This window comes from Giraffa tippelskirchi, chromosome X, assembly GCF_054371585.1.
Source record: "Giraffa tippelskirchi isolate mGirTip1 chromosome X, T2T-mGirTip1v1.2.pri, whole genome shotgun sequence".
In the NCBI taxonomy this organism is placed as follows: Eukaryota; Metazoa; Chordata; class Mammalia; order Artiodactyla; family Giraffidae; genus Giraffa; species Giraffa tippelskirchi.
In genome coordinates, this window is record NC_137289.1 from 113658978 (window position 1) to 113684160 (window position 25183).

The 25183-nt window shown below is 42.0% G+C and overlaps 1 protein-coding gene across 1 annotated transcript in view; it reads right to left on the bottom strand.

Annotated features, from left to right (window-relative positions):
* Window positions 1-21491, bottom strand: part of XK (X-linked Kx blood group antigen, Kell and VPS13A binding protein) — a 58131-nt gene extending 36640 nt beyond the window's left edge. The window contains exons 1-2 of the mRNA XM_081566511.1: window positions 21104-21491; window positions 13001-13263 (exon numbers count right to left, since the gene is read on the bottom strand). Of these exons, the coding sequence (XP_081422637.1) occupies window positions 13001-13263; window positions 21104-21348 (508 nt within the window). The 5' untranslated portion in view covers window positions 21349-21491. The remainder of the gene's footprint in view (window positions 1-13000; window positions 13264-21103) is intronic.
* Between the last annotated feature and the right edge of the window lie 3692 nt (window positions 21492-25183).

Sequence of the window (25183 nt, forward strand, 5' to 3'; positions counted from 1 at the left end):
GACCGATTATTCCCAATTGACCCCCAGACTGCATGTGAATTCATGGGCAAGCTTACTCAACATCAGCCTAGCCAGGCCCAGACCAGAACTGCCCAGTGGACCTGTAGACTACTGAGCAACAATAAATGTTAACTGTTTAAACCACTAAGTCTTGGGTAGTTTGCTATTCACAATAGCTAGCTGATACAGTGGAGATCTTTTTCCTCCTTTCCAGGCATATTACTCCACAGTCTCTCCTTGCCCCAGGCTATTCCCTCAAGTGGCCCTCCATCAGAAACCTACATCAAGCTCTGAAATCAAATGAACCTTCTATTTTCCCTCATCCCAGCTAAGAATCCCTGGTGCACAATTTCAGCTTATCTCTTATACAAACCTCTCTATTCTTACCCCTCTGATCTTTCACAGCCTCCATCAGAATGTGTGCCCTTGAAGAACTTAACTGCCTTTTCCACAGCTGCACATGCCTGGCCCGCTTTGACTGAAAAGACCACCTCCATTCAGATGACAGCACTAATGGCAGAGCCTGAGACAAGCATCTGGATGCAGGCAGTTCATTGGGAGGGGAGCCTAGGAAACAGAGTGAAGGAGGGAAGGAAGCAAGGCTCATAAAGACTACATAACACTGGTTACCACTGTGGCCAATGGACATCATTTCCACTGGGGATCCACCATATATACTGGATCCCGAATTATTCATCTTAAGGACAGAGGCTGAAGCTTTATTCATTCACTACCATCTGCCTTAGTTTGCAGGTGGCCCAACAAGCGTTACCTTGCCCACACTTTCCAACACTAACTGAGCTGTGTTCCCTGGCATAGGAGAAAACCCTAAGACAGAAAAGAAGAGAAATACCTCTCATGGTGTGCTGGGACACAGGCTGGACGGGGGATGTTAGCAATGTCCACGGAACTTTTCACCACAGCTATGCTAAAATCAAAAGGGCCAAGGGCAAGTGGCTCGGAGTACAGAAGAGCCTGTTACAGGCCCTACATTCAGCTCTCCAGGCTATGAGTCCATTCATTTCTCCTGATTAAACCCATCAACTCCATGAGCTATCTCCTTTCAGATATCCCACAGACACTTTCAACTCACAATGACAGAAACTGAGAGGAGTCTGGAGCACACCCATGGATCCAAACTCTTCATCTGCTGATAGCAGCAGCATGGGCTCCCTCAACTGTAAGTGGGTTAGCCAGTGGATGAAACTCTGAAGGCCCCTGCCAGGCTCTGGAAGCAATTCTTCCTGAATTGGGACATGAATTAGAGAGATGGTTACATCCGTAAAGAAGAGGTGGAGCTCAGGATTGGGCACTGCCCTTTCCACATGTTGGGGGCAATGTACCTCCTGTGGTGGTCGTGGGCCTGTCGCTTGCTGGCTCCAAGATCCAGGCCGTCAGGTCACAGATACATGACAAAATGCATTGTCCAGCAGAGGTTCAACTGTCGCCCCTCCCCCACAATGCAGTAAAACCAGTCTTGCTTACACACTTCTTTCAACATTCCTGCTCAACATTCCTTTGTTCTCTTTAGAATTCGTTTTAACATCTGTAAATTCCCTCATGAGTAATAAAATCTTGTAATGTGTCCATATCTATATGAGTGACAAGATTTCATCCTTTTTGAAAAATATCTTTTAACTGCTTTGGAGCTCACAGTGAGATGCCCAATAGATTCACCTGTCAGAGCCAGGTAAACATTGTTCATGGAGAAGTGCGCCTTGTGTGCAGTGAAAGCCCAGGTGTGTCTTTTCTCAGCTCTCCTGGGTGAAGCCAGAATGCCAACAAAACTGTGTGGACTCTGTGTTCTTCTAATTTAAAATTGCCTCTCTACTAATGTTTTATTTCAGTTTATTTATGGCTGTTAAGTTATTCCCTATCATTGGCAGAAATGGATGGGGATTTGGTACGAGAGTCTGACCATCCAGAGCTCTCTCTAAATGGGTTCATGGTTTATAGTTATTCAAGTCTATATGATTCAGGTCCCTGCCCGCAAAAGAGGATCTGGTTTGTCAGCCTTTTTATTTGTTAGTACATTTTTTAATCTCAAATCAATTCAAAATTTCATGCCCTTTGGGAAGAAAACAGCTATTTGAAATCTGGACTAGGGAGATTTTCTGCTTGTGTTTACACTTAACCCATGACTGAAATTGTAGAGCTGAAGCTATGTCTCTGTGGCTATATGTACCTGTGTCTGTAATTCAGAAATTCCTTCATCTCTGATTGTGTGAGGATGTAATATTTTCCTACCTTTGGATACATGTCAATGTTCATTGCAGCACTGTTTACAATAGCCAAGAAAGACATGGAAGCAACCTAAATGTCCACTGACAGAGGAATGGATAAAGAAGATGTGGCACATATACACAATGGAATATTACTAAGAAAGAATTAAAAAGAATGAAATAATGTCATTTGCAGCAATATGGACAGACCAACAGAGTGTCACACTGTAAGTCAGACAGAGAAGGAGAAATATTGCATGATATCCCTTATATGTGGAATCTAGAAAGAAATGATACAAATGAATTTACTTATGAAACAGAAAGACTCACAGACTTAGAAAACAAACTTATGGTTGCCGGTGGTGGGCAGGGGGGGAAGTGATACAGAGTTTGGGAAGGTCATGTACACACTGCCATATTCAACATGTATAACCAACAAGGACCTATGGTATAGCACATGTAACTCTACTCAATGTTTGGTGCCAGCCTGGATGGGAGGGAGGTTTGGGGGAAAATGAATAAATGTATATGTATGGCTGAATCCCTTCACTGTTCACCTGAAACTACCACAACATTGTTAATCGGCTATATCCCAATACAAAATAAAAAGTTTAAAATCTGAAAAAAAATACAGGACCTCTATTCTGATTGGCATATCTAAATAAATAATTGCTTACACAGACTGAATATAACTAAAATTTCCTAAAATATAAAAATGAACTACTAATACTTTAAAAGTGCTAGATTTTAAAATATTTTTAAAGTTCAAATTGACATAATTCATGTAAATCTTTGACTATGATGACTAGTATAATATTTTGGGTTTAATGAAACTAGGTCTTCTCTGATTCATCAGTGTTAATTATAATACAAGCATACATTTTTAAGCCTCTTGGGTATATATTTCCTAAATATGTACAGGTTTATGATCAAAAGAACTAGAATTACTCCTACTGAAGGTCTAAGATTATAGGAAAAAACAATCAATTTATATTTAAGCAAATAGAGTGAGTCATTGTTCTGATAAACCTGTATTTTCCACAGTAATGAGATTTTGGAGTATGTTCTGTTGAAGAGCATTTGTAAAATCTTTAGATAACTGAAGACTTTGCAGTGATATTATGAGATAATTAATAGAAATTCAATGGATGCCTAGAAAATGTCTAAGAAGGAATACTAAAACATTGATTACTAAGCATGACTTGAGTTGATATACTTTTGCTTCTTATATATATGCTACAGAGGCTGTATCTTTGGATTTGTAAATGCGTATGTTCATTTCTGCCATGATGTGAAACTATAGAAAGGAACTGCATGGCTGAATAAAGCTGGCTTGAATGTATTCAAAAGCTCTGCTAAAATGACAGAAATTTACAATGATCCACCCCCTGGTTTTCTCCATAAAATACCTGCGACTGCTTAAAAGTCATAATTTATGTAAATAAGACTCTATAAGAATGAGTCTCTACTATGAGTCTGAAGATAATGAGACATTTTAAAAATTAAGGGCAGAAAAAGTGTTTTGGGGCTGAAGTAAAACGACTTGTTCCAGAATGGGAAAGAGGAAGAATGGTGAAGGAAAAAAAAACTGAATGAATATAGAAAGCAGTAAGTTTGTGGAAGAATCTGAAAAGTAACACAAATCTGCGTTAAACTTTGCCAAATCTGGCTCAGTTTATGGGTCTACTTGTAAGTTTGTCAAAAAGAGATTGTGGGTCCTTTAGAATCAAATAGTACATTGAAGCAAATCTAGAATTTATTTGCTCTCTGTGAAAATGAGAGAGTTTTCTTGGAGTGTTGGTCTGCTCCTAATAAGAGATTGTAGAAGGTTACTCTGCACCTGTTACTAGTTTCCTATGGCTCCTGTAACAAATTATCACAAACTTGGTGGCCTAAAACAACACACCTTTTTTCTCTTACAACTTTGGGGGCCAGAAGTCTCAAATTAGTTTCTCTGGGTTAAAATCAAGGTGCTAATAGGGCCATGGTCCCTCCAGAGGCCCTAGAGAAGAATCCATTTTCTTGACTTTCTAGCTTGCATTCCTTGCCTAGTGGCCCCATCCATCTTCAAAGCAAGTATATAGCATCTTGCTCCAGTCCTCACATTATCATCCCACTCTGTAATCAAATCTCTTCCTGACTCTCTCTTATAAAGACATTTGTCAAATGTGAGCTGTGTATCAGTCATGAATTATAGGACCTCCTATCAGTTCATAAGGAATTAGAGCAAGAAGAACAGATAATACTGGCTGTACACTGAAGATAGTATGAGAAGCCCTGTACTATAATACATCATTAAATGAGAAAATTGATTCTTATGAACACTGTGAACTTAGAATTAATTTGTGGTGTGAGTAACAAGTTCAAGTCTCTATAGTATCCAGACTATAGTGGCCACTATGAGTAAAGTGGGTGAGACATGAAATCCAAAAGAGAGAAGTGGCAAACCAGAGGCCAACCTTAATGGGACAGTATCGTGTATCTGAAGCTGACTGCAACCACATGGACACCCAGACATTTTGATTTCACGAGAGAAGTCAGAAATACAGATATTAAGGTTAAAAGTTTGTGATTCTAAGTGTCAGCACTTAACGAATTTTCTTTTAAGATGTCTGCGGAGGACTAACAAACACCATCCAGATTAGCTTTGTGAGCTGCCACTTTGCAATTTATGCTTTAGGAAAGAATGTATTAGAGGTTACTAAATGGTCCCTCATTTAGAGATTCTATTTTGGGGACCTAGAAACCTGTTCTAAAGAGTGACAGCTACATGACTGCAGGACCTGTCAGATTCAGGGACCAAGGGAGCCTGGGCCCTCAAAACACCTCTTCTCAGAGGCCGTCTTCAGAGGGAGGTCAGCCTTGTTCCCAGGCCTGGTGTTCATGCCAACAGCAACCTGACATTACTCTCCAAGGTCTTTCCAGGCTGGACTCTTGGGCTCATGTCATCTCACACGTGATGTTTTCACTTGTGCTGACCTGTGTCTGGTGTCTGACCCTGGCCTGCCCTGACACTGCTTTTGGTCACAGACCTGGTTTGGCAGGCACGCCCTCCCCAGTCCCTGTTCCCACTCACACTGGTTTCAGTGCTCCCACTCTCAACAGGGCACTGGTCGTCATGGTGTTCTCTGCAGGGCTCAAGTTAGAACAAATCCTCCCTCACCAGCCCCCTTCCATCTTTTCAAAATGCACAAAAAGCCTAACCTTGGGTGACTCATGCTTTCTCAAGGGCAGTGGTTCTCAGCCTCTGCCTGCCTTCCTCCCCTGGTGGATGACTCCTGGTCCCAGGGAGGAGGGGGTGTGGCAGGGTGCTGCAGTTAGACAGAGGACAAGCTGCCCAGGACCCCCATGTCTCCTGTGAACTCACAGGCACAGCTGGAGCACGATTCTTAAAGCAATAGTGGTATAGCTCTGCCTGATTCTCCCCTGTCCACGTGACTCTGCACATGTCTTGCCCACACGAGGTCAGAAAAGCTCAACCTCCAAACCTAATCATCAAACAGAGTCTAAAGAGCCCAGGAAGCCTGGCTCCCTGCAGGTGTCACAGAGGCCACTAGTGCTGACACAGCATGGTCTGTAAGGTGACCCTGAGCACACAGACCTGCTAACCTGACACGGTTTATCCACCTACTATGACTTCTCTGGTCCTCAATGGATCCTCTGGTCTGACTTCCGGTGAGGTATCCTGGAGACCAGGTCTCATGCTACAAGTCATGGTGTGACTTCCAGTGAGGTATCCTGGAGACTACATTCAGTGCTAAAACATGCCACAGCCATAAGCCAAAATCAACCACTTTCAGCAACCACACAGCTACTTAACCAACCTGGCAGGATGTGAGTACCATGATTGATTCCCTGACACCACCCACCCTGGAGGCATTCCCTGTTGTCTGAAAGTCACTGGAAGATGAGGTACCATGCCCTGGACATAAAGATGCTCCACTTCAGGGACAGGGTGGCATGGCTGGTGTCCTCATGTGACCAGCTGAAGGACACTCTCCACCTGCCATGGCTGGGGAGAAGCCTGCTGGCCACTCAAATAAGCAGGAGGGTAAGAGGGAGGCTTGCCTGAGTCCAGAAGGGCTTTATGGCTCTTGTAACAACCCACAAATTTGTGCAGTGAACATCTTGACAGTGAGGCATCTGGTTGAATGAGCACCAGTTGTCAAGAAATGTTTCTTGGATTAAACAAGCGCCTACTTTACCAAGCTCTACGCACACCAGACACAGTTACTCTCAGATACTTCCGAGAAGCCGGCAAAGGCTAAGGCAGTGCCAAGCTTCCATCAGTGGAGGAAGGAGGGAAATAGAGGGTGTCACTAGACAGAGGGGAGCAGAGAGGAAACCAAGGTGAGAACTGTCTGGTTCCCAGATGTAGCCCTGGCTTCCGCCTCTGCACAGCATTCTACCCCACAAGCAACAGCAGGCCAGGCCAGGGTTGCCACAGCCAGAGGCCCAAGCATCCAGAAATCACATGAGAACCAGGCCTGGCTGCCCCTTCGGGGGCCTATCTAAGCAGCTGGGGAGGGAGACACAGGCAGCCATCTGTTAAGGGCGTGCTCTGTGCCAGGCTCTGTGTTAAGTCACAGTTTACAGGCACATAGTGACTTCATCTCTGGGAAAATGCCAAGATGGAGGAACTCTGATTATCCCTGTTTTACAGGTGAGGAAGCTGCTCCTCACAGGAGACAAATGGATGTCCAAGATCACACAGCCAGAAAGTGGTGAACTGCGATGGCGAACCCAGGTGCACTGACCCCACTGTTGAAGCCAGCTGGGCAGCCTCTGACCAGTCCTGTATGACAGGCCAGGAGGCAGTAGAGGGGGGCCCTTCGGCATATGACGAACAGGAGAAAATGTCAGACACTGAATCAACTAATAGGAGAGTAATTAGTTTCCTTCTTCACTTGATGTGACAACTTTTTTTTCAGCCTAACACAGCATGTAGAGTGTTTATGAGAACTTGTGTATACATCTATCACTTGGGACAGAATTTACATACTTGTACATCTTAAAACATGTATTCAGCCACTGATAACTTTGTTCCTCTCTCAAATAAATGGTGTTAGACAGTTTAGGTATTTTATGTGAGAATGAGATTTATAATTGTGTTTACAATGGGACACATTCATAAATACGTTCAGTAATCTTTAGTAATCACGTGAACTGCTTGAGTTGCATGTTTTAGTCCAGATGGTAAGTTTATATAATATTACCATTTAATTTATCAGTTTCCACAAGAGTAGACAGAAGGGTATATTCCACAGAGAGTATCACAGCACTAACTAATAAGCCCTGTCACCAAGTCCATTTTTGGAATGAGGCAGGGTATAAATCAACAATATCTGTCAGGAACTTGGGAACTATGTCTGACATCTGCCTTTGTCCCACCTTCCCATTCAATCAATCATCACCTTGTTCAACTTCTATATCAGTAATATTGCTCCAATAACCCATTTTGACTATTACAGCCTAAGCCATTATTGTTCTCAACTTGACAACTGTAGCAGCCCACTTCTGGGCCTCCTTGTCTCTCCCCTCACTCCCTTCCAATCCATTTTCCAGAGTAATCAGCTTCTAAAACAAAATCTGATCATGACACTGTGACGTTTAAAACTCATCAGTGACTTCCTAGTGCCTCTGGGATAAAGTCTGAAATCCTGGGATGCCCTTTCCTTCTTTTACTTCACTTGATTCATCTACCAGATTTTGGTTTACACTTAAGTTTCCCTGGGAAATTTTCCCATATCTCCCAGACTTGGTTAGAGTCCCCCAACAGACTTTTACTTTGCAGGATTTACCTGAAATAAAATAAATACATGACTAATTATTTGTTTCCTGTTTGCCTATCCTGTTCCAGAAGGATAAAGCACTGTCCACCTTATTCACCACTTTATCCTTGGAGCCCAGCACAAGGTCAGGAACACAGAATATATTCAATACATATTCACTGACTTCAATGAGTGGATTCACATAAATCTAACCCTACGTCCTGCCTCCTCTGAGAGACAAGGAGTACAATTTTCATCCTTAAGAAGATGGAAGTAATCAGATCTACCTCACAGGGATGCTGTGAACTTGAAACAAAATCATGCCAATCACAGTGCCTGGCACAAAGCAAGGATCTGAGCAGCGGTCATCATTACTGCCAACATTACCACCTTGACTGGAAGAGAGAAGGGCACTTGGAGATCCAGGCAGGCCAAGTGGCAGGCTGCAGAGGCCTTCACAGAACACAGTAACCTTGGTGTACTTACCTGGGCCTCAGACCAACCTATCCTCCAAGGTCCAGAGACTTAATCAAGTCCCCTGAGAGCTGACTAGTCTCACTCAAAGGCTGAGGGTCATAGACAGTGTCCACTATTCACCGACTATGGGGAAAGAAACTCTCCAGAAGTATATGATACCATTTACATGAAGTATGCACATTAGACAAATTCATAGAGACAAGAAGTAGATTAGTGATTGCCAGGGTCTGGAGAGGGGAAATGAGGAGTGACTGCTACTAAGTATGGAATTTCTTTTTGATATATCGAAAATATTCTAAAATTAGATAGTGGTGATGATGACACAACATAGTGAATATCCTAAAATCCACTAAATTGTACATTTAAAATGGTGAACCTATTGTTGTATGAATTGTACTGCAATTAACAAAAAACTCTCCAGTGGACCATGTGGCTGGCTCCACCTCCCCTCTAAGCTATGCCAAGGCCAAATTCATCAGCATTTGATAAGTGAGCATAGGATAAGAGAGAAAAGAAAGCTATACAGACTTTGAATGTTGAATGGGATCAGGTTTGGATAGACTTCATGTCCTCTCCTGTCAAGAATGGATATTTCTATTGGTCTTAACACATGGTATGGCAGACAGTGTTCTCCTCCTATATTTTAAGAAAACATAATTTTGTTGTGGGTGGCAATGGGCCCAGCCCTAGGCAGGCTGTGACTTATCTAGTCCAGTGTTCCCAAACTTTGCTAAACATAAAAATTTTCAGGAGCACTTGTTTAAAAAACAAAAGAGAAAAAAGATCAAAAGACCTATCTTAGGCTACCATCCCATACCTAGCAAATCACAATTTCCGAGAATGAAGCCTGGTTTTCTGTAGATTTTTAACAAGCTCCCTGGCTCCCACCTCTGGTGACATCACCACCAGAGAAGTTGAAGGAATGTTGTTCAAAGCCACTGGTTGTAACTGTTCCTATGCCCAGCTTCTCTAGCATTTCTTGAACCAAGGTACCACGTGACCAGTCCTGGTCAATGAAATCTAAATGAGGTTTATTAGGGAGGTTTCTGGGAAAGCTTTTACTTACTAATAATCGGGAAAGGAGTACATCAAGGCTGTGTATTGTTACCCTGCTTATTTAACTTAAATGCAGACTACATCACAAGAAACGCTGGGCTGGATGAAGCACAAGCTGGAATCAAGATTGCCGGGAGAAATATCAATAACCTCAGAGATGCAGATGACACCACCCTTATGGCAGAAAGTGAAGAAGAACTAAAGAGCCTCTTGATGAAAGTGAAAGAGGAGAGTGAAAAAGTTGACTTAAAACTCCACATTCAGAAAACTAAGATCATGGCATCCGGTCCCGTCACTTTGTGGCAAATAGATGGGGAAGCGATGGAAACAGTGACAGGCTTTACGTTTTGGGGCTCCAAAATCACTGCAGATGGTGACTTCAGCCATGAAATTAAAAGATGCTTGCTCCTTGGAAGAAAAGTTATGACCAACCTAGACAGCATATTAAAAAGCAGAGACATTACTTTGCCAACAAAGGTCTGTCTAGTCAAGGCTATGGTTTTTTCAGTAGTCATGAACGGATGTGAGAGTTGGACTATAAAGAAAGGTGAGTGCTGAAGAATTGATGCTTTAGAACTGTGGTGTTGGAGAAGACTCTTGAGAGTCCCTTGGACTGCAAGGAGATCCAACCAGTCCATCCTGAAGGAAATCAGTCCTCAATATTCACTGGAAGGACTGATGCTGAAGCTGAAACTCCAATACTTTGGCCACCTGATGCAAAGAACTGACTCATTTGAAAAGACCCTGATGCTGGGAAAGAATAAAGGCGGGAAAAGAAGGGGACAACAGAGGATGAGATGGTTGGATGGCATCACCGACTCTATGGACATGAGTGTGAGTAAATTTCGGGAGTTGGTGATGGACAGGAAGGTCTGGCATGCTGCAGTCCATGGGGTCGGAAAGAGTCAGACACAACTGAGCGACTGAACTAACTAAAGGAAGAAAGACATTCCCCCTTCTGCTTCATGCTTTTCTTCCTACCTTGAATGAAGCCATGATGGATTCTATGCAGTAGCAACCCAAAGGAAAGGCCAATGGAATTGCAGGGACATCAACTTTATCAGTGTGAGCAGCTGATATAATGCCAGCAATGGCCTAACTTCAGTTTCTTCTTAGATGAGCAAAATAATGGGTTGTCTAACCTTGTAGTCAAGTGTTTGTTTCTTGCACCAAATGCATTCCTAATCATATGATAGATACTGCCCACGTTGGCCTCCATGACACACCCCAGCCTGTGCTCTAATTATAACTACCTTTCCCCTTCCGGCTGAGGAATTCCTTCTTCAGATATGCTAAGGCAGTGATTAGGGTTAGTCAAAACCTATATAAACGACAGTTATCTGCATTTTTAAGAGGACCATGCCCACTTCCTTTCTCTATACATAGTTGATTTATCGTTTAATTCTCAGGGGACTTACATTATTCCAAGTTCTCAAGGGGCATGTTACAGATATTCTTTGTGACACTGACATTTTATGAGATAGGTTTCATTTTCCCGAATAGAATTCCATCTGAAAAACTGTAATGAGGGTTGGCAAACTTTCTGTAAGGAGCCTGACAGTAAATACTTTATGCTCTGTGGACCACTTATTTTCTGTTGCAACTATGCAACTACTCAACTCCGCTCAAAGGAAAAAATAAAGGCAGACAGAGACAATAGGTAAATCAAAGGGCATGGCTGCATTTCAATAGAATTTTGTTTACAAACACAAGCACCCCTTCATTACATCCATGGGCTGCTGTTTACCAACCTCTGAGCTAAAAGACAACTTCATTTTCAGAAACTTGAGAAAAAAAAAATTGAACCGACATGTAAAAATCAAATTGGCTATCACCACATCTGGTCTCTTGCTGTCTTCCTGCCACATAGAAAAATAATGAACTGGGTAAAGGGTATATTGGCATGCAGAGGACTCACCTTGTTCAATGCCCATTCTAGTTATAAGTCCCTAGAAAATAAGGATGCATCAAACCTGGACAGGCGTGGAGGGATGGGATGGGGCAGGAGGTGGGAGGGGAGTTCTGGAAGGGGAAAACATGTACACCCATGGTGGATTCATGTCAATGTATGGCAAAACAAATACAATATTGTAAAGTTAAAAAAAATAAAATAAAATAAAAAAGAAAAGAAGGATGCTGCTGCATTTATTGAGCATCTACTGTCTAGCTGGGGCTATGGAAGGTGTTTTCACAAGTGTTAATCCACCAAGGTCCAAGACCTCAACTTAAAGTTCTGATATATCTTAAGAATCACAGTCACTCTTAGGTAACCTGGATAAGGGAGACAGTCGTGATATACAAATATCCTGTGACTCAGCCATAAATTAAAGACATTTTACCATCCAGCCTAGATTAGAGGCAGAAAGAAGACTGAGGGAAGTTAAATTAATAAGGGTGATTTATTTTAAAATTTTCCAATTTCAGTGTTATCTTAAATATGTACTTTTAAACTTAAGGCTTTTAACTCATTTTTGCTTATCTGTATAGTAAAACTTACCAGAATATCTGGTTTTCATTTACTTACAATATTAATATTTGCAAAGGATTATTTCCTCTTTCATATGAAGGTTTTTCACTTGTGTCCAATGCATGTGCAGTTTTTTTTTAAATCTGGCTTAATCAAAACCTGCCCTCAATTTGATGATGTGAGACTAGTCCAAAGGTTGGAGAAGTGTGTTTATTTTAAATATGAGATATCTATTAGAACTTCAAGAAGACAGGAAGGAACTCCTGATGCCCTTATTCACCACAAAGAAGCTGTTACAACTGTCTCAGCTGCTTTACAACTATCGTTGAGTGACAGAGGCACAATCTGAAGAGGCCCAGCCCCTGGCAGCCATCCTTTCAGCCTATGTACAGCAAGTTATATTTTCCACAATGGTCACGACCGTGAACCTCTAGACTGTGGCCATTCCCCAACAAAAGTCAGAGCTTCCTTTCTTCCCTTTGGCTTGAACCTTGACAGGATTCCTGGCTGCATCAACAAAGAAAATGGCAGCAGAAATAATGTTGCATGACTTCAAAACCGGATCACAAAAGGGATACCCTTCCACCTGGCCCTCTCTCCCTCTCAGGATACTCGCTCTTGAAAGCAGCCACCATGCTGTAAGGAGGATCAAACTAGCCCACATGGAGAGACAAAGTGGGGAAGATCTGAGGCCCCAGGAACAGCCAGCACCAACCGTAAGAACTGTGAGTGGATGAGCCCTCAGTGGATTCCAACTCCCCATCTTTGAGCCACCCCAGTTAACGCACAGTGGAGCCGAGGTGAGCCCTTTTGAGAGCTGCCTAAACTGCAGATTCATAAGCGAAAGAAACACTATTATTTTAACGCAGTATGTTTTGAGCTTAGTAACTGGAACACAGACTTCAGACGGAAGGCGCATAGAAATGAATTTCACCTCAAACAAAATAGACCTTATGTTTTGCTCTCCACGCTTCCCAAATGCAAACAGAAATAAAAAATATACATACATCGTCCGATACTGACATCCTGCTGCAAGACACTTATATACAGCTGCAGGGTCAGCTGGGGGGCTGAGCCCAGGAAAGCCTGGATCACTGATGCCCGGCTGAACGCAGATCGGTGGGTGAATAGCTTGCCCTCTGCCTGGCCCACTTCCTTCTCAATTTCCTCTGAGTGGCCATTTTTTGGCATCTGCCGCTTCTTGGTGATGCTGACATAAGGTTCTTCAATGTGGTTTGACTGACAATAGATGCAGAAGACTTCAAAACACCTGGAAACAAACCAGTAAGTCATGATCATTAGAGGCAGACGGGATCCTGTCTTTTCTCAGTTACCCCGCTTTCACTTAGCCTGATTCTCAAAACCTTAACTTGGTTACTCTAGACTGCAACGCCCCCCCCCCCCCGCCACTAAAATCATCCTCTCTAAGGACCAGTTGCGAGCATGCAGTCTTCTTGAGGCCCTCCAGCAGGCCAACTGGCCTGAGCATGAACCATATTGAGAGGTGACACCGAAGGCCCCTGAGGCAAGGAAACCAAGTCAAGAATGCCACGGGAAGTGGTTCAGGCTCCAGAGCTCCAGAAAAACGTTCCATTTCCCTTCCTGACACTTATTAGCTGTGCAGCCTTGGACATGTCTTTTAACCCAAGTTCTGTCCCTGAATTATATAGCAGAGATAAGACCTACTTTGCCACACTGTCATGCAGATAATGCAGTATATAGGGGTGTGTGTGTGTGTGCGTGTGCATGTATATACAACACCCACCCCCACCCCCATATTATATATATATGCACATATACTTTTTCTAGATCCAATGCTGCTGCTACTGCTGCTAAGTCACCGCAGTCGTGTCCGACTCTGTGCGACCCCATAGACGGCAGCCCACCAGGCTCCTCCATCCATGGGATTTTCCAGGCAAGAGTAATGGAGTGGGGTGCCATCCCCTTCTCTGTCTAGATCCAATAGATGCCCCAAATCACTTCAGTTAAAACAGCAGCTGTGGTGGGAGATCCCCTAGCACAGAGCAGCCTCCCACCTAGAATTCCCCTGGAAGACCACATTACCTATTCCTGCTCTCTTAAGCCTTTTCAGAACAGGACTAAAGTCAATCATGCTTGGAAGCCTGCCAGCTCTGTCTTATCTATGGAGTTTCAAGCTTGATTGAGGATGGAGCCTGAACCAGTCACCTTTCTAGACTGATAAGAGTAGTTGGCTTTTAAAACTGGATTTTCCTCTATAGGTAATGATATGAAGAGCAAAGAGAGGAAGAGTACTGATGTATACGATTTACACACACAGACACACGCACACTTACAAGTGGATTGAGGGATTGATAGAGAGGTGGATAGACATGTGAAATAAAACGTTAACTGTAGAATCTAGGTGTCAAGTACTTGGGTGTTCATTGTACAATTCTTTCAAGTTGTCTTCTGTATGTTCAAAAATTTTCATAACAAAATATTGGGGAAAATGTTTTTTTCCTAGTAATAAAAAATGTTCACGGCTTTAGGTTTCAAAATTGCTAAAGGACATTTTTCCCCAAATGTGCATTTTTATAACAACCTTATAATGCTGCCAGAAGATTTTATGGCCTCATTTATTTTATTGATTGTTGTTAACTTTGTACTCTCACCTGGAGGCAACCGAGGAAATGAGAATACATGTATAATTTGAAATACTAAAATAAAACCTGATGTAAGAAAGGAAATGCAGGAACTTCTTTCTCTAGTGAGTACAAAGTGGATATATTTTGTGATTATCTTTGTTCATTTGTTCCTGGGAGAAAAAGAGGTACACAGTAGTGTGTTGCGCAAGGAGGTGGGGAGGGTTGGGGAGGGAGAGGCAATTGTCTGCTACATTTTGTCCACTGGTGTCACGGATATTTTAATATATTAGTTGTGTCTGACATTTTGCGATCCATGGACTGTTTAGTCCATGGGATTCTCCAGGCCAGAATACTGGAGTGGGTAGCCTTTCCCTTTGCCAGGGGCTCTTCCCAACCCAGGGATAGAACCCAGGCCTCCTACATTGCAGGGGGATTCTTTACAAGCTGAGCCACAAGGGAAGCCCAAGAATACTGGAGTGGGTAGCCTATCCCTTCTCCAGCAGACCTTCCCGACCCAGGAATCGAACTGGGGTCTCCTGCATTGCAGGCAGATTCTTACCAACTGAGCTATAAGGAAAGTCCCAGTATATTACATGAAAACATGTAAAACAATGTGGATCAACTTGTTTAGCCAAAAACAATGAAGTTCAAGGTTTTGAGCTAAGTCTAGCTGATCCAACTGAATCTGCTCTGAGGAAAAACTCAGATCTATGACTGAGGGCTGTATGAGGCCTTGTAACTTGACACAGTTGGACCACTGACCACAAGCACTAGAAGACAGAATAAACTGACCATTGTCTTTATTCTCAAATATGTAATGAATGTGGATGCACTTTGCTAAGTGCTGTGAGGAATGCAAAGATAGTTGCACACCACTGCCTCATTCAGAGATGTACATAATCCAAACAATAAAATGGGACCTAATTAATATAAGTAATATTTATACAGCACTTTCAGTTTGTAAGATATTTCTCATAGATTAACTCACTTAGAAGGAAAGGCTACTGCAAAAATTTGAATCATACCATTATTTTTAATGGCAAAGTTCTGGGAAAACTCTAAAGGTCCCTAAACAAAACAATGATTAAATAAATCCTAATATGTATATTCAATGAAATATTATTCAGTCCTTAAAATTGACAGTATACACATACATATACTGACATACAAAAATTTTTTATCATATTTGGTAAGCAAAAGGAGTAATGTATTACAATGGAAAATACACAGAAAATTCCATTTTTAATAAAAAGAAAATTAAATATACATATGGATACACACACATATACACATAAACAGTAGAGTGCTTCAGCAGGTTCATACTGACTCATGAGACAGTTAAATGGTTAGGAATGTTGTTAGGCAGTTCTTAAACAACTCAGTAGCTCGAAATAGGCCACGATGGAAATCTTTAAATCACAGAAATCAGCAAAGACTGCAAATCAGGGTCTTCCTTCCCACACTCCCTCCCTCCCCCTAGATGGTTCATGGTTTACCAGCTTAATGACTGTGAAAATATTAGTGAGGATATACAACAAAATATTAAGAATTGTTCTCTTTAGTTAGTCAAACTAGAGCTTTTAAATTTTTTTTAGTTGTGTTTATCTGTTTTCTGCCCTTCTGTCATTCCAACAACAAATATGTTTTACCTGAATAGTAAAATCAAGCTCAGAATTTTTAATGACAAACAAGCAAATGAAACAATAGCACATGATAAGAGCTGAATGAATAAAATGAAGGTCCAGAGATAAAACCAAGTCTCTGGATGCTGAGGAGAAGGCTGTGTTTAATGGAAAGTATTTGCAGAATTATAGACAAATGAGACTTCTTTGTCTACAGTGGAAACGAAGGAAGGTCCCAGAATGAACTAATCACACAGGTGGCCTTGAAACCCAGGTGTGTGTGTTAGTCGCTCAGTCATGTCCAGCTCTTTGTGACCCCATGGACTGTAGGTCACCAGGCTCCTGTCCACGGAATTCTCCAGGCAAGAATACTGGAGTGGGTTGCCATTTCCTTCTCCAGGAAACCCAGGTGTACCCCACCGCCTGCAATTCACTGTTTTTCTCAACTAATAAAAATCTTAGCACAGAAGTTTACATGTAGTAGGTATTTAATGAATTTGTGAAAGGCCCTAAGACTTCCACTATTTGCCACTACTGGTTAAGAAAACTGACAAGAAACACACTCTACTATTCTTTCTGGGATTCTGCAAGACTCATCCAGTTACTCCAAATGTTTTGTTTTGTTTTGTTTTACTTGAGAAGTTGCCTAAATGTAGCCATAGATTAAGTATTTTCTTTTCTTTTTTTTTTTTTAGATTAAGTATTTTCATCACAATCATTCAAGATAGTTTTTCAGTTTGGCCAAGGGTTGGCAAACATTTTGTGTATTTACAAAGAGTAAATATTTTAGGCTTTGCAGGCCATGGTCTCTATTGCAACTACTCAACTCTGCCACTGTAATGCAAAAGCAGCCACAGACAACACAGAAGTGAATGGGCATGCCTATGTTCCAATAAAACTTTACAAAAATAGGTAGTAAGGGGATTTCAATGTGGGGCATGGTTTGCTGATCCCATTAGGTAATCAGCAAGTTGATCCATTTTTATTTTCATTTTATCCCATTTTCAAACATCATAGTAGAAGTAGTTTATTAATTAGCTGAAACCATGCATGTTGGCGTCAGCATAAATAATCTGTGGTACCAGAGACCCCCTGAGGTAGTTACTAAAAACACATTTTCAAAAGAAATACTGATTATGATTTCCTCTATGTCATGTTATCTTCCTATGACATACATGCTCTGTGAAGCTACGCAAGAACCAAACTGGTTAAATAGAAAGCTCCCTGTGACCTCTGAAAAACCACTTGCATAATCTCACTGAGCCTCAATTCTCAACTGTAAAAAAAAGATAATGACAGTTAGCTCACAAGGTTTTACAGTGGATGGAATTATATACTGTATGCGAAAGCACTTTGCAAGCAACAACAAAAAAGTTATTTATATTTAGGCTATCATTATTTTTAAAGTCTTCTCAAAGTTTACAAAAGAGAGAAATACTGTGGTATTTTGCAATGTTTTTCATTGCAATGAATCCACTTGCAATGTTCTGTCAAAAATACTATACTCACAGATCCAGAGAATACACTAGTGGTTACCAATAGGGAGCAGGAAGGGAGAAAGGCAATATAGGGGTAGAAGATTAAGGGGTACAAACTCATGTATAAAATAAGCTACAAGAATATACTGTACAACATGGGGAATATAGCCAATATTTTATAATAATAACTATAAATGGGGCATTACCTTTAAAATTGTGAATCACCATATTGTACAACTGTAACATATAACACTGTACATCAACTATACTTGAATAAAAACATTACTGGAACTTCTTAGCTTTTATTTTATGAAGTTAGATTTTTAGGTACCATTTTTTCTTCATTATACCAGTAAATAAGAATGGGGGCAAATTCCTTGAACCTGTAACTCATTTATATTTATTCCTTCTCCCAATTAATTTATAAAATCAACATAATTGTAAAAGAATGAGAAACAAATTTTGTTTGTTGTTAAGAGGTGCTTTCCCCCCACTCTGGTTTTCCAGAATGTCTATTATCATTCACAATAAAATTGTCCTTATAACATAAAAAAAGAAATTCAAGACATTATTTAATGTTCCTATCATTCCCTCATGAAGAAAAAATTCTTCAAACTGCAACTACAGTTTTAAATATGAGGCTGATATAAATGAAACATGGTGCTCTCCCAAAGCCTCCCTACATGAAAGTAGGAGCAAGGCCTAGTCTGGAGTGTTTAGTCCACCATCGTTACAATGTAATGAAATGCGACTGAACTGAGTGAACCCAAAATCAACATCTCACCTAAAAAGAACAGGAGGTTGGCTAGTTAATACCCATTCCAAATTAAAGAGCGCTAAATTTTCCCCAAACAGTTTTAAAATATTACTAAGTCCAATCGATAAGAAGGGCAGAGAGACTCTCCTTTGTTTGGGGGAAATAATTTTGATCTTTATATAAAACTGACGTCTTAGAATAAAAGCAAACAGCAGGAAGAACTTTCAATAAGATATTAAGTCATGCTAACACACAACATCAAATTGCTTTTCTTTTCATCTGGAAGATAAGAGGCTTGGAACCACATTTTATGTATCTCAGCATGGTTCCAGCATCTTCTTGAAAGAAATCAGCTGCTTTAGAATGAGAGTGCCCTTGTTGAAGGAAGTAGGTTGTTTCTTCTTTTAAATGTGTTATTCTGTTTTTTCCCCCAAAGCACAATGACCTATTCAGAATTTTCTGGAAATAGGTCTGTTTATAGTGTTGAAACTTTATATATATATATATATATATATCAGTTGAGAAGTTATCGCTCCAAAGCATCACACTTTTTCTTTTTTTAAATAAAGTTAAAATATTTTTACGGTAAAAACCAAAAAATGTAGAGAAGTATAATATAACAAAGGAGTGAATTATGTACTTTTCTATATTTTTCAGAAAAAACATGAAAACTGCCCCATAACTCCATCATCCTGAAATTACCACTCTTAACAACTTGGTATATTTCTCTGAGCTTAGTTCTATGTGTGCCATCTTGGGTCACTCAGTACTTAGAAACATTTTAAATGTTAGTACTGATACGGTATTCTCATTTACCAAGATGGCAATTTAGGTTGTGTTTTTTCAATTTTGCCAAGATGACCAAACTTTCTTAAGATTGAACTATAGATAAAACACACTCCACACTCCTCAGACTTCTTTCACATAATTAAGCCAATTCCACTTTTAAGAAGCCTTGTGAATGTGGTGTGGGGTCTCATTTTCCTCATCTATAAAATGGGAACAATTATACCTACTTCATGGTGAGGAGTCAATGAACTGAGAGACATAAACACCTACCTACCAAACCATTAAGCACAAGAAGCATTTAAGAACTGTCACCTTCTCTGTCACTTTCCTCAAATAGCATGGGCAATGAACTTTCTTTTCACAAGATGGAGCTAAGAAATGATGAGTGCCTTGTCCAGGTAGAGCACATTGATCCTACTGAGTGGGCAAACAATCAGGTCGCTGTGGCCTACTTGGCCAGGGAGGATGCGCTCCTCATTCTATGGCCCCAAGTTGCAGGGCTTTTAAAATTCCCCTCACTTTCTTTCTCTCTCTCTGTTCCCTCCCCCCTCCCCCGCCCCCAACTCTTCCCTTGCTCTCACGAGGTTGGTAGCAACTTCTTACTCCCGTCAGTGCACCTGTTTCTCTTCCTCTGTAGGAGTCTGTGGCTTTCGAGGCTGGGAAACTTGTTCACAAGGTTTGTTCTGACACTGTGTAAACTACAAGTCAGTCTTCTTGGTGTCAGCTGGGATGATTGTCTCTAATATGAAATGCAAAGTTTTATAATAGGGCCCTGTAAAACCTATCTTACTACTTGACTGTGTGTGTATATAGGGTCCTGTAAAATCTATTTTGCTACTCGAATGTGTGTGTGTGGTATGTTGGTGGGGGAGATATTTTGCTGTGTGTGTGATGTGTTGGCTGGGGAGATATTTCCTTGTAGGAAAGATTCCCAGCTGGCTGAATTTTCTGGCAGCTGAGTGTCTGGCCTTTCTACCTCTTCCCCTTTCTCTCCCACCTATATCTAAAGTTCATTATTATAAATTTGTTTCTAATCCACAAAGAAACCCTTTGTTTCACTTCTCCTCCAGTGATGAAAGGTATCAAAACAACACATTTTAAACTCTCTTCATGGTCCTCAGATAAACCAAACTACTTCATTACCAGAAAATTTTTTACTTGCTTTGTGTTTCTACGATTTCCAGAAATGTCACTCATAGTTTGTTTTTTTTTTTTTTTTCCTCTTTACACACAGCAAGAGTTGGGGTCTCCGTGGGACTTGTGTTCCAGCTTCATCGGCTAAGTTTACAAGTCAGGCAGGGCCCTGAAGACATTTCTACCCTGCTCCCCGCCCCCCGCCCTCCCCCCTCCATGTTTCCACATCGGACAGAAAAGAAGGATGCGTGGATTTTTAGGGTCGTGTATAAGAATTACATAAGTTAGTATTTGTAACTGAGCTCAGAACAGTGCCGAGTACAGTCCACTCCACGTGTTTATTCAATTGAAATTCAATTCAATCAACTGTGCCCACTTCGATTCTAAGGGCCATTTAGAACCCTCTTCCTAAGGCCCCGTCGCGACACGAGCTCATCCTGCCAGAGCCCACCAGGTCGCGGTGAGGGTTGAGGGGCCCGAATTGGCCCTTTCCGTTGGTCAAATTCAGTCGTCTGTCGGCAATTTCCAACGCTAGCCCCTAACAGGAAGGCGGTACGCCCCGGCTCCATTCCCACTCTCCCAGGTTCCTGTCGCATTCCTGTGACAGGGACGGTGGTGGAGCGGAGGAGCCGGGCGGGCCGGCCTGGGCCCCCGTCCCCGACCCCGGCCACCGGTCCCCTCCCCCGGGAGGCCCGGCCCCCGTCGCCGGGGGTCCCGCACGCACCTGAAGAGGGGCCCGAGCTGGAGCAGGTGCAGCAGCAGCACGAGCGGCCGGTCGCGGGTGAAGTCGCGGTGCACGAAGAGCAGGGTGAGCTGCACCAGAGCGCAGGGCAGCAGCGAGAAAAGCAGCGTCAGCGCCTGCCACATGCCGTCCCCGCCCGAGCGGTAGGTGCTGCTCAGGTACAGCGCCGCCGACGTCTCGGCCACGAACAGGAACACGGACGCCAGCACCGAGCCCGGGAATTTCATCTCCGCGCGTCAGCGGCGCGCACCGGCGGCGGACGCGGTGGCGGTGGCGGTAGCGGTGGCGGTGGCGGCGGCGGCTGCCCCGGGGGCTCCCGGCATGCCCGGCCCCAACTGCTCCCGCGCTCTGCGCTGCCCGCCGAGGGCGCGGGGCCCGGGCGCTGGAGCTGGGCCTGGGGGCGAGCGACCCGGCGGGGATGGGGCGGGGCGCGCGGCCGGGGCGGGACACGCCCACGCGCACCGAGCGCCGCCCGCGCGCCTCAGCGCCCGTCGCGTCTCTGCGGCGACGAGCCGCGGGCGGGCCGCGAACCCGCGCCCGGCGACCGCCCGCGCCGAGCCGCACAGGAGGCGGCGGGCCCCGCCGACCCCGCGCGCAGCCGCTGGGTCCTAAAGCCCCTTGGTTGACGCTCTGTGGGAAACCTTCACATCCCTTCGAAAACCTGCAGCCCCGCGGGACCCAGAATTGGGATCAGGATGCCTTTCCAGCCCGGACTTTATTTTCTGGACCTAAATAACGCCGAATCCCTCAAAAGATCAGTGTTTCCGGTCACTTAAAAAAAAATAAGCAGAGCCCGCAGATGCTTTTCAAAGTGCAAGTATATCGTCACGCACCCGGAATGTATTTCACCCGACCAAGTCTGAACCATTGCTTCCAAGGTGAAAGAGCATCATGGTAATCCCTAAGAGCTAACGCTTTCCTTCCCAGAAAACCTGCTTTCAAAAATATTGATATATTCCTCCATAACTGACTAATTCAGCCCGCCGAAGACCAAGACCTAATAAGGAAACGATTTTCTCGGCCACGCTATACCTCCCTCTGCTTGCTGTTTTGTGCCAGCCCCAAGACTAACACAATGCCCTTTCACTCATTGGATCAGTGACAGCCTTCTGGACTTCAGGATGGGCTCAGCCCCCCGCCCCCTTCCCTTTGTCGCTCAGAGCTTGAGCCTTCATTAAATCTCTACAACTCGAGTTCTAACCTGTTCCATAAGAGATTGGACTTGAATAACTGTTAGATCTCTTTTCCCGCTGAAATTAGGTGATTTCATCCATCTTCAGGCATCTCTGGCATTTTTCTATTTAGGAATATGATGGCAACACAAATAGAATGTGAAGATTCAAGAGGCATCAAGACAAAAAAATGTGGAGAACATGAAGGACTGTTTTTCTTCGTTCTTCTGAGCCATGGGAAAATCTATTTATAAGGGTTAAGGGGAGGTATTCAGCCCATAGCTGAGAAGTGCCAGGCCCGTTCTCTAAAAGGATTACTAATATCTATTTATAGCACCCAGCAGGTCATCATGTTCTGGATCAAGATACACACACTGTCACAAGTACAGAATAGGCAGCCACACTCCATAAATATTCGTTTGATATTTTATTTGACACCATCTTAACTTTTAAAGGAAAAATTAGCTTGTAGCTTAAAATTATGTTAGAGCACACTCAATATTTAGCATTAGATTTTTTTAAGGCAAAGGATTATGACAGGTTTTATATTAAGTAGACTGTACATAAATAGGCAGAGGGTGATAAGCCAATAAATAACATTGCTTTAAACACTACAGAGTCCAGTTTATGGTGTATTATTTTCTAACAGTACAAAACTAATACAGAAAATACATTTGGAAAGATCACAGTGTTTAGAACATTGTATAACAGCAGTTTCAAAGACAGTAAGGTGCATCTCTAAGCTTCTGACTCAACCCTGCTTCCAGAGAATTCATTATACCATGCAGTGGCTGTAAGCAAATCCCCCATGGGAAGGGGAGGTGACATCAACTGACCTGTAGCACTTCCCCCGCCAGAAACAACCAATAACAAAAGCTAAAATCCGATGAGCATTGATTGGCAAGTTGATCCTGTTCAGCCAGGCACCAGCTAACTTGCCCCAGTGACCATGTCTTTGTGTATTGTTTGCCATTTTGTCCTTGAGAATAACGTATGCATTTGAGCTTGTGATTGCTAGTTTCTCTGTCAAATACCTAAATGGATTGTGACTAAAGATCAATTGAATGTCATGTATTGCATTATACTTTCTTGCTCTGACTGAAATACCCATTATTTTCTTGAAATATTAGGTGCACAATAACAGACTTCTAGAAAGTGGGGTTTTTTTGGCATAATAATATATAATATACCAGAATACTTGAGAATTTGGTTTTATTATAAAATACAGTACTACAACATTTTGTGATATAGCAAAATATCTGACACAATGTTCTGCTCTAAATTTTGATGTAACTGCTACAAATATGTCTTTGAAAGTGCCTCAAAGTACCCCTAAAGGAATATAATAATTAGCAATAGGTTGTAGAACCTGCTTTTGGCAAAAAGAAAAAAAAGGCATTTTTAATAAGTCTCTCATTTTGTGTGCAAGGCTTTCAAAATTTTAGTTATATACAACATATAAGTGGTGTTGGATTTAATGCTATTGGAAATTAGGCTTTTAAAGTTATAATAACTAAACTGTGTTATTTGGTGTACTTTAAAATAAATTTATGTTTTTAACTCTGCATGTGAGGCAAATGCATTGTAAAAAGAGTACAATTTTATTACTACTACTAATTTATTGAGCAGTTCTTCAAAATTCAGTAATACCTTAAATCATGCATGCGTGGGAAATCGCTTCAGTCATGTCTGACTCTTTGCAACCCCATGGATTGTAGCCCACCAGGCTCCTCTTTCCATGGGATTCTCCAGGCAAAAATACTGGAGTGGGTTGCCATGCTCCCCTCTAGGGGATCTTCCCGACCCAGGGATTGAACCCGAGTCTCTTGAATTATAGTATGTATTCATTCCTAAATACAGTTAGGAATAAGCTGTTCTATTCTATTGACAGATTATTCTTTTGTACCCCCCCAAATAATTACAGAATTACACTAGTTTACTAGTGAATGTGAAATGTAGCATTTAGAGAGGTGAGCTTTTTTCTCCAATGATACAATCATATTTCTGTAAGTATCATGAATTGTGTAAAATCTTTTAAATTCTATTCACTTGGGAAATGCACATTCCAAAACTAGCACATGGTGTTTAACTATTCTCTAGTATATGGCTTTGCAACCAAGTGACTTCCTTTAATAATTGGATTCTACTACAAAATCCATTTGGAAAATGTTAATTTAGCGCCATTAAATCCATGAGACTAATTCAGACTTCCTTTCCAAGTAGAGCTCCCCCAAATGTTCAAAATTGGGAAGGCTGTTACCTTTTCAGAGAATGGACTGCTCTTCCGAATCAGACAGATTCTAAAACCAAACTTTTGCACTTAGAATGTTCCTCTCCTACATCTGGAAAGTCTATATAAAACCTCATGGTATATAATCTTCATTTTCAAGAGCAAAGGGATTCTACTGCTGCTACTAGAGTCTTCAGAAGACATCTCTAATATTGAAATACTAAAGTCCTAAAAAAAAAAAAAGAGGCAAAATGGATCACTTAATCTTATTTAAATACATCCACATAGAAGGGTTACTACAGTCAACTTGGACCAAATTCAGTGGCAGAAGTTATTTAATTGGTAATTGCCACTTAAGCACAGATCGTAAAACAAAACTTACAGGGGCAGCATCAGACTTCCCACTCAAACAAAGGCAAAGAGATCAGTTGCTGAAGGTTGACAGTTGTCAAGTATAGGGTGTATCTTCTTCAAACTGATCGCTAAGTCACAACTACTTCACACACTTTACAATAACAGTACACATTAAAGCAAGTAAATGAACACCACGCACAAAATATTTTTAAAGAACGTATTAGCAGAAACAGTATTACTCTACTTATGAAACTGTATTCTATGTTTACACATATACACATTCTGATGTTTCTCCCCTCATCTTGG